At 40.0% G+C, this 12745-nt stretch overlaps 1 protein-coding gene across 8 annotated transcripts in view; it reads right to left on the bottom strand.

Moving 5' to 3' along the window:
- The window catches only part of CEP290 (centrosomal protein 290), a 111424-nt gene that overhangs the window by 95055 nt on the left and 3624 nt on the right, over positions 1 to 12745 (bottom strand). For 6 of the 8 annotated variants that reach the window (XM_074941927.1, XM_074941925.1, XM_074941926.1 and 3 more), the window contains exons 2-6: positions 7137 to 7260; positions 6919 to 6996; positions 2429 to 2498; positions 2091 to 2137; positions 814 to 957 (exon numbers count right to left, since the gene is read on the bottom strand). In XM_074941927.1, coding sequence (XP_074798028.1) covers positions 814 to 957; positions 2091 to 2137; positions 2429 to 2498; positions 6919 to 6996; positions 7137 to 7238 — 441 coding nt within the window. In that variant the 5' untranslated portion in view covers positions 7239 to 7260. Of the gene's footprint in view, positions 1 to 813; positions 997 to 2090; positions 2138 to 2428; positions 2499 to 6918; positions 6997 to 7136; positions 7261 to 12745 lie in introns of those variants that run through there. The other 2 variants (XM_074941928.1, XM_074941929.1) reach the window with 2 other exon arrangements.

The following is a 12745-nucleotide window of genomic DNA, read 5'->3' as shown; positions in this document are numbered from 1 at the left end:
AGAGAGGAGCAGTGACAAGATACAGAGCACTGTGAGAGCCTCTGTGTATGTGAAAAGCCTCGCAAACACTCTCGCAGAGGAAGGCAAAGGAGAAGAGGTTCAACCCCTGATTTTCACCACACTTGTTCATGAAAAATATGAATCACTGCCTTGGGAAGGACACAATTGCTTTTGCCTTTTTGCATCTGGAGTCTCTGCAGTTTGCAGGACCTACTCTGAGTATTGTTGAAATTCTCTCAATTCATAGTGGGAGAAAAGGGAACTGAATAAGAGCCTGCTTCTTTCCCCGGGGGTTGAAGACCCACTTCTGTATCTGAGGGAGGTGCACTCTATCTTTTCAGGATTTTTCCCCCTTCAGTCCAGGTCTCTTGAGGGACTCAGCCCCTGAGCTGGCTGGGTAGCTTTTTCTTGTCCTTAGACTCTCACCCAAAATGCTCCTGATTGGGCTTTTCTGTGTTAGAGTCACAAGGTGGGTACCAGACATGCCGGTTTGACTGAGCCCCATATCCTAGTAGTGCCAGGGTTGGCTGGCTGAGAACAGGCAGGGCATAATTTATCCTCTTAAAAAGTAAAGATTTCTACACAAATGGTTGGAATAAACTGAACTGCCAAATTGTGGAGGCAAAAATCTGGTGGCCGGAGCTGAAGGATGGAGCTTAGGCCTGGAAATTCCAGCAACAACATTGGACCCGTTCCGAATTCCAGGTGGGGGGATTCATTAGCCCGTGAGTAATGAATTCAGGGAGAAGCTGTGTAACCTTCTTATTTCTTTATTAAGAAATAAGATTTTCTTTATTAAGAAATATTTCTTACCTGTTCATTAACTTTCTTCTCTTTTTCTAGCTCCTTTTCCATATCTGTTAATTCTCTGTCTTTTTGTTCCAATTGCTTTTCCAGCCGACGGATCTCATCACGCAAAAACCGAGTATCACGACCACCAACAGCTCGCTGCGCCATCTTATAAGAATGTTAAAAGCTAACAAATGTACATTTTTTCTTCAAATTAAAAATGTAGGACAGCTAGTTAGACAGATTTATTTGCATGGAAGTAACAATGTTTGCAAACAGTTTAAAAAAAGTAAGATAATGGGTGATGTTTCCATCTAATGTTTTAGTAACAACAAAAATTACTTGAGCACAAATCTTCAGAGTTATTAAAATAAAGATCTCCCTAGAGATCTCCATACGTACACAGGGCTCTGCCGACATGTACTTGGTGCATATTCCAAATTAATACTGAAATTAACATCCATACATGTCAAATACATCTCTTTCAGCAGTGGGCACTGTTTTTATTTGTGAAACAAATTTCTTCAGGCATGTCAAAGGCATTTACCCTCACTGAGGCCTAAGTGTCTGAGCCAAAGCCTAAAGAATCGGCAATGAGAGAGAGAGAGTGAGTGTGTGTGTCTGTGTGTGTGTGTGTGTGTAGTTGAACCTAAACAGGGGATTTGCCACTCCCAGGGGGATAGGAGAGAGGAAAGCACAGGTTGGAGTCAGGCCCCTCTCCCTCTTTGGGTTTGTTCCATCCCACTGGCCAGTTGGGAGGAGGATTGGTATCCAGTTGGCTCTCATACTCCCCTCTCTTAAAAATTTAAATTTTTTCCGTCTACAAAAGTCTCTTGCTTCTTCGGCTGTCCTGCCCACCCTCCCTGTAGGGTGGATAGGGAGCTTTATTTCCTCAATGTATCATGGAGGCACAGTTGGGGTAAGAAATAATAGGATTTGGAAGTCTGATACTAAGAGATAATATAAAAATGTGTCATTTGTCACAACCTGCAGTCAGTCTCCAGTGTGGATAAAGGTTAATAGAGCCAGCTTCCAGGAGGTATATGAGACCCATGATTTTTGCTAGCTTTGCTTCTGCCTGTACACAGAAGAGGAGGCCTGAATTCTTTCCAACAGAGGCTTCCCCTTGGTACTCTCTATCCCACATCGACTAAAGAACTCAGACATGAGCTGAATCCAGGGAGTAGACTGAAGGGTCTACAGGATTATAGGTTAGAGCAGGCCCATGCCGCTTCCCAAGTCCACAGAGAATAAATACCATTGGAGCTCTAGAAACTAATTTAGTTTAAAAACAAACATACCTCTAATTCATTTTCTAGTTTCAGAACCTTTGCTTTTAATTGATTTTCTGTTGAAATAAAAATAGGACATACTGGGTTATCCAAAACCTCTAAGCAAAGGAAATACTTATGAGAACTACAGTAACAGCAGCAATCTTTATTCCCATTTACCAATATCGGGATGAAATCCTGTCCCCATTGAAATAAATGGAAATTTTGCCATTGCTTTCAATGTGGACAGGATTCCACCCATAGTTATTATTTAAGCCTAATGTTTTATTAGTTATAGACCCGCAGGTAATAAGTCACTTTGTGCATAGCTATTTTTTTTTAAATGTTTATTCAGAAGAGTTACTCACCAAATTTGGCTTGCTCCTCCCCAGCTTTTTCAACTTCTTCTAAAGCCAGTTCTACCTCTTGGGCTTTCATCTAGCAAAAAAATATACATAGTAAGAAAAAAGATTTACCTTTAGACGAATTTATGAGATGGTGATAATCTCCACAAAATCTCATTCTAGAACTAATGGAATATCATTCAAACCAGTGGTCGAGTCAGGTATAGAACCAGATACCCTCCAAGCACCGGCAGGTGCTCTGTCCACTAGGCCACACTAGGTATTTTTTCACAGGAATTATACTAACAATAAAGAAACCTTACGTACTCAAAAGCACACACCCTGAAAACTATAGAAAAGGTCCCTACAAAAAACAGACTTTGTAACCTGGTTGGCACTGCCATTTTCAATACATCTATGATAGAATATAAATAGTGTGATATAAAGATTTCATAAGCATGGTTTTGGGATGGAGGGAGATACCTCAATATTGATGCAAAAAATGACAATAATAAATTATAAAATAATTTTAAAGTTGTTACAAACTTGTCTGCACCATTACTGAATATTAAGATATAGCTACAAGAATGTTATACCCAGGGTGCTTGAAAATATAAGAATACATATGTTTAGTTAGTTATGTTTCAAAATGTTAAAACTACTCTAAGAAATTCCATAAGATTTGTGTTTCTCTCTCCCAACATCAATCGTACCTCAAGAGCACAGACCACGTAAAATAATGTTTTAAGTAGAGGGCTAACTGTAAAAACGAATGTAGGGTATATTATCAGAGCAATAAATCTACGTACAGTGAGCTCTAATAACCCCCACCCTCTTGCAAGAAAACCTACCTGTGTTCTTAAAAACTTTATAGAATAACATGTGCAGCTGGAGATGTTTTAAACTTTTGTTTATTTCTTAAAATGTTGAAATGAAAAACACCTTTGTGAAATGGATAGTTGCAAATATGTCAGGTAAATGCAAAGCGCCTAATACAGCTCCTAATGTCATGTGCAATGTGTGACGCTGGGCCAGAAAGGGTTAAGTAACTATCAGGGTAAATTCTACCTTTAAAGACATATTAGGAAAGTATGTAAGTGGTAATTACGGCTATTCCTTACACGTAGCTAACAAAGCAATGTTAGATAGACTACAGCTTTGAAATGTAAACTTCTATTGTTAAAGAACTGGAAGACAGTAATTGTAGTAGTCTATGTTTACCTATATCTTGTTAGAAGTTAACAATGTAATCAGACGGTTCCTGTCTATGTTGTATTCTGTGAATTGAGAGATCAAAAGGAGATCTTAACATTTAAATGAACTGTGAATATAGTAATATCACTGTATCGATTTCTCTTTTAAGTATATAGCAGATCACCTGTGAATGGTGGAAGACAGGCAATTGCCTTATGTTAATCCGTGTATCTAATTACAGGTGATGCTTAGGAAATAGGTCTATTTCAAAGTTGTGATGATTGCCTATTGGTCACCTGAGGACTCCGTGCTGTCAAAAGAAGGCCTGGAACTGTATACAGGACTCTTGGGTCCTGATCCTTTTTATCTCAGATCTCCTTAAGCTTTATTCAGGGGAAGCTTGAGTCGTAAGACTGAGATCTCCAGTCCCACCTGGATCATCCTGGATATGAACATTGGATTATAACCTATGGACTAACTCGGAAAGAACTCTTTGCAGCTCCAAAGCTCCCAATCTCTACTATAAAAAGAACAGGAGTACTTGTGGCACCTTAGAGACACAAGTACTCCTGTTCTTTTTGCGGATACAGACTAACACGGCTGCTACTCTGAAACCAATCTCTACTATGAAACTGATCTCAGAACTGTACTCACGTCTGTATATATAATGTCCTTTTAACCAACACTCTCTTTTCTTTATTAATACATTTTAGTTTAGTTAATAAGAATTAGCTGTAAGCATGTATTTGGGTAAATTCTGGAATATTCATTAACCTGAGAGGTAACGTGTCCGATCCTTTGGGATTGGTAGAACTTGACTGTCTGGGAGAGAGCCCGAAGACTGGGTTGCTTTTAAGGGAGCTAGCATTTTGGCTTCTGCGTAACCAGCAAGATATTATAGAAGCTGTTTTGTGGCTAGCTTGGTGGATCTAAGTATTGGAATAACCACCAGCTTTGGGGATTGTCTGCCCCATTCTTTGCAGTTTGCCCTAATTGAGTAACCTCAGCTCGGCCCCCCGGGACCTCGGTCACACTATGTAAATGATAAAATGTTTTATGTCCCAACATGGAATCAAATGATCTTGCAAACTAGAGTAAGAAGCCATTTATGTAAACAATGTTTATACTAATGGATAATAAATTAATTACTGGCAGTGCACAAGCAAACCCTCAACCAACTCAGGAAGACAAGAAAATCCATCATTATAAAAACTGTCACATAGAATCAACAACTTAAGCTAAAGACTTTCTCAAAGTTATTTAATTTTAAAAGACTTTTAAGAACCCAAAACTCTCATATAAGAAACAAGAATATTTGGACTTTTTGAAAACAGACTTTCATTTCCTGTCAAACTTTCATAAAACTGAAAGACTATCTCAGAGAATGGACGAATAAAAAGAAACTAGCTTTGAAAAATTATCTGATGCTTTCCTGCCACAAGACAATTAAAGGACATTAAACAGACTGCACTGTCAGGAGTTGAAGAGTGTCACCTAAGCCAGTCCTGAGGGAATGAAGTCAATGAAAGGGTAAGCAGCCAACTCTGAAACTAAACAAACCTGAAAGAGGTATGTTCTCTATAATTTCACGAAAATAGGAAGAAGGGTATAGAAACTCTGAAGTGAGCCTCCATCTCACACCCCCTCTGTCACCCTGTTCAGACACAGCTCTCCATAAGTAAGTTGCTACAGACAGATAAGAAAAACAAAGACGACTCAAGAAGAAACCAACTCAAGGAAGATCTCCCGAAGACTTCAACATGGATTGGTGAGAGCAAGTTCACTAAATACACTGGTAAGTGATTAGATTTAAAACTTTTGTACTGATTTTGTTGAAATACTGTTGTAACTTAGAAAACATAGGGGTTGTCTATACGTACAGCTTAATGAAGATGTTAACTACATCGACAGGAGAGCTTCTCCTGTCGTCTTACATACTCCACCTCCCCGAGAGGCAGTAGCTATGTTGATGAGAGAAACTGTCCCATCGACATAGCACTTTCTACACCGGGAGTTCAGTCTGTACATCTGCATTGCTCAGGGGCGTGAATTTTCCATCCCTGAGAGATGTAGCTATACCAACATAAGTTCATAGTGTAAACCAGTGCTAACACCAAGTTAATCACCAAGTGGTTAGACTCTGTATTTCTGGAGAGGATAAACGGAGAAATAGTGGGATGCAACTGGATCTAAAATTCTTAATTTTCATAAGTGGCCTGTTTTAAGACAGATCCTTAAATGGCTTCTTCTGAGTAACTAATTTAAATATCTTCTTCAATTTCATAGGATTTAGCTAAGATTGCTTACTTTACCCAACTACAAACTGTTTAGGTTATTAATAATTAACAGGCTTCACTTCCTTTAACAAATTATTTTGTTCAGGTGAACTGTTTTAAGTATCTAATAAGATGCTAAAACTTAATTCACAATAATTTGGGAAATAATATACTTTGGTCTTAGCTTACCAAGAGAAAAGCGCCCCTGCCCCCTGAGATGGCTCACACTCAAGGGTGTTAATAGCTTTCCACAGAGAGACATGCAAAAAAGATTGTAACAGAAGTAACCAGTTTATCATTTGTGTTCAGTCATTTGTGCAGTTTGGTTCATTTTTTTAAATCTTTCTTTAATAGTAAAATAGCCATGATTAACAATTGTGATTATTTTGCTTGGTCTTGATCATGGTGTCCTGTAAGGTATGAAAAAGAACCTCTGTGACTACATAAGGGGGAGCCAGACCCCGGAACTGACAATAAGAGAAACAATTAGTAAGAGCTCGCCTACAATTCCTTGTTTCTCTAAACTAAATATTGTTAGTAATTTTTCAAACAAAATTACCTGGCATCCAACAATTTAAAACTATCCCTTTCAACCTCACACCACCTTCCTAATGAGTAGTGCTGACACTCAAGTTTTGAAGGTTATTCCAAACTAGTACCAATCAAACTGGCACCACATCATCATGTATTTTTATGTGCCACAAATGTTACAGAAAAACAATTTTTAAGATATTTTACAGCACCTAAAAATTGTTTGAGATTTGTGTTTGTATTTCTCTATCTGGAAAAGCAGGCTCTTTTAATTACGCAATCTGTTTTTACATTCATCATACACACATATAACTCCCAGAAGCACTTATGTAAAGCAACAAAGTATGTGTGTCTTCCAGTACACCTGGGAGTTACATGTGTGAAGATGTATGAAAAAAGAACTAAGCCCTGAGCTTCCACTTGAAAATGGAAACAAATACTTTTATCTAAAAATAAATACATGAATGCATTTTAAAAAGTCATGTTGTTTTAAAAAATAAGATTAATACAAACCTTCATTAGTGACTGTGTAATTTTAAAAAGATGTACCACATGTTCAAGATTTTCATCTTTTAAGTCATTTCCTTCAACCTAAATACAGACGAGAATATGGTTTAGTTAAACATCAAGAAAATTAAATAAACACACTTAATTATTATTATACCACGTACTATACCAGTTCAGGTTAATTAAAGATGAATAATAAAACTGTTAAAGTTCACTTAAAGTACCTTGGATACAGTCACCAGCAAACTATCTGCCAGTTCTTCTTGACGAGGCAGATCGTCAGCATCAATTCTCATAAGCTTCTTCCAATCTAAATTGGGTGGCATCTTGAATTTAAAATAGTTTTTCCTGTAACAACAAAATAATCAAACATCAGTACTATTTATGAACTTGTAGCTATGATTGTCAAAAGCAACCATGTGAATGGCAGAGACTGATGCTAAGAACCATCCACCAATCTCATAATGCAGTACATTGTGTTTCTCAGTGAACACACTGCGATCTTTGAAGCAGATATTCCAGAAGGTAAATCTGCCTGTGGCAACAGAAAATCTCTTATATAACACCCAACAACTGTACTGCGAACATCTGATTATCCAGCATCCATTTCTGTAAGGCAGCAAAATTCTTGTGCTGGCTACGACCCTCATCTTTTCGCTTACTGTGCCTGTATCCATAAAATCCAGTAGTTAATCTGAAAGCTGGCCAGTCTATTGTGAGGGTAATAAGAATGTGAAACAGTAAGTCCATCTATATGGAGCTTCTCTCCTGTCTATAACTATGTGTCACAGTGGCTTGCCATTGTATTGGACATGGTGAGAAATGTCTGTACTATCTCCATAAGGGGGTCTGAGTTTGTGGATTACTACATTCACCGTGGCTGTTCCTACCATGCGCTGACAATAGCCCCAAAACAGCAGTTAGGCCCTGATAAATTTAAACACAGAACAAGCATTTTTTTTAAATCTATTTATTGCCCTAAGTTAGAAGGATGGCAACAATGCAGTAAAAAACAAAACAAAAAAACCCCCAGAACTGTCAGTATATTTAGTCCATTGCTGTGAACTAACATACGGAATTGGGACAGATATTTTGTGCATGACAATCACCCTCTCAGGGCTGATCTCCACTTACAGGGGATTGACATGTGGCTGTCGATCCCCCAGGGGTCATTTCACCAGGTCTAGTGAAGACCAGCTAAATCGACCACCATTCGCTCTCCCATCAACTCTGATACTCCACCGGAACAAAAAGCATAAGGTAAGTCAACAGGAGAGTGTCTTCTGTCAACCTAGCATGGTGCAGACACCGCAATAAGTCAACCTAAGATATGTGAACTCCAGTTACTTTATTCACATAGCCAGAGTTGCATAACTTAGGTCAACTTCGCCCTGTAGTGTAGACCTGCCCTCCAACATCCAACTTCTCCTATGTGCCCCAGCCTTCAAAAAGAGAGGACTTGTGATGTCTTTTTAGCTCTCATACTCCCCACACCTGAGCCTGTCAGAATCTCATGCATACTTCTGGGAACTGGCACAACTTGCTCTGCATTACCTCAGCCCAGTCTAGAGTTTCACCAACTTAACCTCCCTTTTTATACTCCACAGCCACACAACCTCAGCTGCCACTGTCTTCCTCAAAGCATTCCTAGAATTGTCTGTGATGACTACATGAAAACTTTTCTCCTCCAGTTGTGCAATTAAGTTATGAGGCAAATCATCCTTTCCTAGCCTCCAGTGAAAATGTAAGTGACCTGCCAGCTCTCTGTACTTCACATCTATTATCTCAGTTATATCATTTTTACAAGTCTAAATCCAGTTTTATTGGGGAATCCTTAGACACTGAGCAAAAGTACCTGAAGAGAGGAAAAAGAGATATATTAATTACTGCTCTACATTACTTGATTTTGTATATTGGCCAGTATTAAAAAGTCTTTAATAGCCCAAATGCATAATATGTCATAAAAAAGAAAAATGTAGGAATTGTGGGAAAATATATTTACCATAACATTCTACAGCAGTGGTGGACAACCTGCGGCCCACACGCAGCCCGTTAGGGTAATATGCTGGCGGGCCATGCAACAGTTTGTTTACATTGACCGTCTGCAGGCACCCCGTCCGCAGCTCCCAGTAGCTGCAGTTCACCATTCCCGACCAATGGGAGCTGCGAGAAGCGGCGGCCACCACATCCTTGTGGCCCGCGCCACGTCCCACAGCTCCCATTGGCCGGGAACAGCGAACCGCGGCCACTGAGAGCTACGGGCAGTCATGCCTGCAGACAGTCAATGTAAACAAATATGGGCCGCGGGTTGCGCACCACTGTTATAGAGTCAGTTTCTCTGTTTCTAAGTGTTCTGGAAAATATATATTCTATGCAATCAATCATTTTCCAGGGATGACACTACACATGCATTATGCATATATTTCTGATCTTCTGCTTCTCCTGGATGACAGGGAGACACAGCTGCAGTATGCCATGCAGAAGAAATTCAGTGATCTTTTGAAATGCTAGTCCTGTCCAGTTAATTAGGCGAAAAGAGGGAAAATATATTCTAAACAGAAGGAGAAGATGATGTGTCAGAGTAGCAGATGACCAAGGAGAAGAAGAGGCTGAGACTGCAGATTAGGCAAATAGGCTATTGGCATCATGAAAACATGGGCCATGAGACATCAATAAGTAGTACTGAAATGGAACCACAGGCCCACTTCCACAGACAGACAAATGAATGAGGGTTTTACTATCCCTTCCACAGCAAGGACACATCCAAGAATATAAGCACAGAATTATCTTCCAACAGCCCCACTCTAGAATTCTGCCGTGCAACCAGTCCTTCACTATTCTTCCACACACCTCTTGTTCTTCCTCATCCTTAGTTAGCCAATGACTTCGGCATCTCAAATCCCATTTATACAAACCTATAGGCTACTTCATTTCACGATACCAATTTTATGTTTGACCCTGTAAGCAGAGTCTGAATTCTACCCTGACATCTAGTGATGAACTAGAGAAGAAGATTTCCGCAACTGACCTTGTTTGCGTAGACATTCCCATTTGGCCTAGGTGCACAGCATGATGGAGCTGCTTTGCCCAAATGATCACTTTTGGTGGGTGTTGGATTGCAAGTCACTTTGTAATTGGGTGCAGGGCTAATAAAGTGTTGTTATCCTTGGTTTGTGGGAGCAGAACTGTGCTTGGCATGCCCTGATTGAGGGTTTCACCCTCAGCTGAACTGTGCTCGCTAAGCGAGGGGTAGGAGCAAGGAGAACAACTGAGAGTGGGATATGGTGGAGGGAGAAAGGAGGAGTATGTTAAAGGAACTTTTGATTGTTGGACTTAAGAACCTGAGGCAAAAACACTGCCCAACAGACTCTGGGATGAGTGTGTTGGTCATGATGCTATGAATTCTGCTGTGACGTTGCACTCCATATCTTTTATGGAAATATGCTTATGAGTGTAAATATGATGTAGCTGGAATATTCTTTAACCAAAAGGTCTCTTGTAAAGTATCATAACAAAGGTTATAACCTACTGAATATATTCCTCCTATTTGTATGCATGTATCATTCTTGTATCTGAAGCTAAAAATATGAAGTATAACTCTGAGGCCCTATTATAATTATGCAAAGTGTGGGCCATTAATGGTAGTTTAGAATCTTGATGGCTCCCACTGACCTAGTCAATTGGTTGTAAATGGTTTATTTACATGCAAACCTTCCTGTGTACATGTGGGCCAACCCAGGAAGAATGGAGACTAGGGGTTTTACAGTGACATGTAACCATGTCACATGACCCTGGAATCCATCTTAACCCTTGTATTTTTCCATTGATGAGGTAGGGGTAGGGACAAGCACAGACAAAAGATTCCTGCCTTGTGCCAAAGCTATAAAAGGGGGTGGAGCAGGACACAAGGGGATGCCAGTTATGAGAAAACCCCTGCTTACCACCTGAGATGTCTGCTGGAACTAACAAGGACTGTACCGGGGAAAGGATTGGGCCCAGACTAGGAAGAATTCTAGTCTGTGAAAGAAGTTTATTGGAACATCTCTGAGATATTACCTGTAATCAGTTTCTTAATGTATTAGGCTTAGACTTGCGTGTTTTTGCTTTATTTTGCTTTGTGACTTACTTTGTTCTGGCTGTTATTACTTGAAACCATTTAAATCCTACTTTTTTATACTTAATAAAATCACTTTTGTTTATTAATAAACCCAGAGTAAGTGATTAATACCTGGGGGAGTAAACAGCTGTGCATCTCTATCAGTGATACAGAGGGTGAACAATTTACAAATTTACCCTGTATAAGCTTTATACAGAGTAAAACGGATTTATTTGGGGGTTGGATCCAACTGGGAACTGGGTGTCTGGGTGCTGGGACAGGTAACCTGCTGAGCTGTTTTCACTTAAAGCCTGTAGCTCTGGGGGCGTGGTCCAGACCCTGGGTCTGTGTTGCAGCAGGCTGGCGGGTCTGGCTCAACAAGACAGGGTTCTGGAGTCCCAAGCTGGCAGGGAAAACAGGCTCAGAGGTAATTTCAGCACATCAGGTGACAGTCCCAAGGGGATCTCTGTGACCAAACCTGTCACACCTGCCTGCAACATTTTCCCAAGGTAAAGCTAGGTTACTTTTCCCCTTTTTATTATAAAAATTATTTTCTGTGCCAGACTCAGTGCTTGCAAGAGGGGAAGTATTGCCTCTCTGAGGCATCCAGCGAGTGGTATATAATTTGTCCCAGGTTACTGGGGTCGGGGCTCTGGTTCTTGTGGTATTGTGAAAAAGGAACACCTAGATGTTGAACCCGGCCTTGTCACTGCCAACTCCGCATGGCGGAATGGTTACAATTGTTATTAAAAGCTTTGTTAAAACAATGAATATATTTTATAAGCAATGAGACACATGAATATATTTATTAAGCAATAATACCCTAAATAATGTATTGAGACTCAAAATTCTTCAAAAAGAAAAGGAGTATTTGTGGCATCTTAGAGACTAACAAATTTATGTGAGCATAAGCTTTCGTGAGCTACAGCTCACTTCATCGGATGCATTCAGTGGAAAGTACAGTGGGGACATTTATATACATAGAGAACATGAAACAATGGGTGTTACCATATACACTGTAAAAAGAGAGTGATCACTTCAGGTGACCTATTACCAGCAGGAGAGCGGGGGGGGGGGGGGGGGGGGAAACCTTTTGTAGTGATAATCAAGGTGGGCCATTTCCAGCAGGCTCCTTCACCAGCACATCCACCAATGTGATATATGACATCATGTGCCAGCAATGCCGCTCTGCCATGTACATTGGTCAAACTGGACAGTCTCTACGTAAAAGAATAAATGGACACAAATCAGACGTCAAGAATTATAACATTCATAAACCAGTTGGAGAACACTTCAATCTCTTTGGTCACTCGAATACAGACCTAAAAGTTGCAATTCTTCAACAAAAAAACTTCAAAAACAGACTCCACTGAGAGACTGCTGAATTGGAATTAATTTGCAAACTGGATACAATTAACTTAGGCTTGAATAGAGACTGGGAGTGGATGGGTCATTACACAAAGTAAAACTATTTCCCCATGTTTATTCCCCCCCCCCCCCCCCACCCACCCACCCGTTCCTCAGACGTTCTTGTCAACTGCTGGAAATGGCCCACCTTGATTATCACTACAAAAGGTTCCCCCCCCACCCCCACCCCCCACTCTCCTGCTGGTAATAGCTCACCTTAAGTTATCACTCTTGTTACAGTTTTCAGAGTAACAGCCGTGTTAGTCTGTATTCGTAAAAAGAAAAAAGAAAAGGAGTACTTGTGGCACCTTAGAGACTAACCAGTTTATT

The sequence above is a fragment of the Natator depressus genome, chromosome 1 (genome assembly GCF_965152275.1).
Source record: "Natator depressus isolate rNatDep1 chromosome 1, rNatDep2.hap1, whole genome shotgun sequence".
Taxonomy (NCBI): domain Eukaryota; kingdom Metazoa; phylum Chordata; order Testudines; family Cheloniidae; genus Natator; species Natator depressus.
The sequence above is the reverse complement of the archived record's forward strand: the minus strand, read 5'-3'. Positions and strand labels throughout refer to the sequence as shown.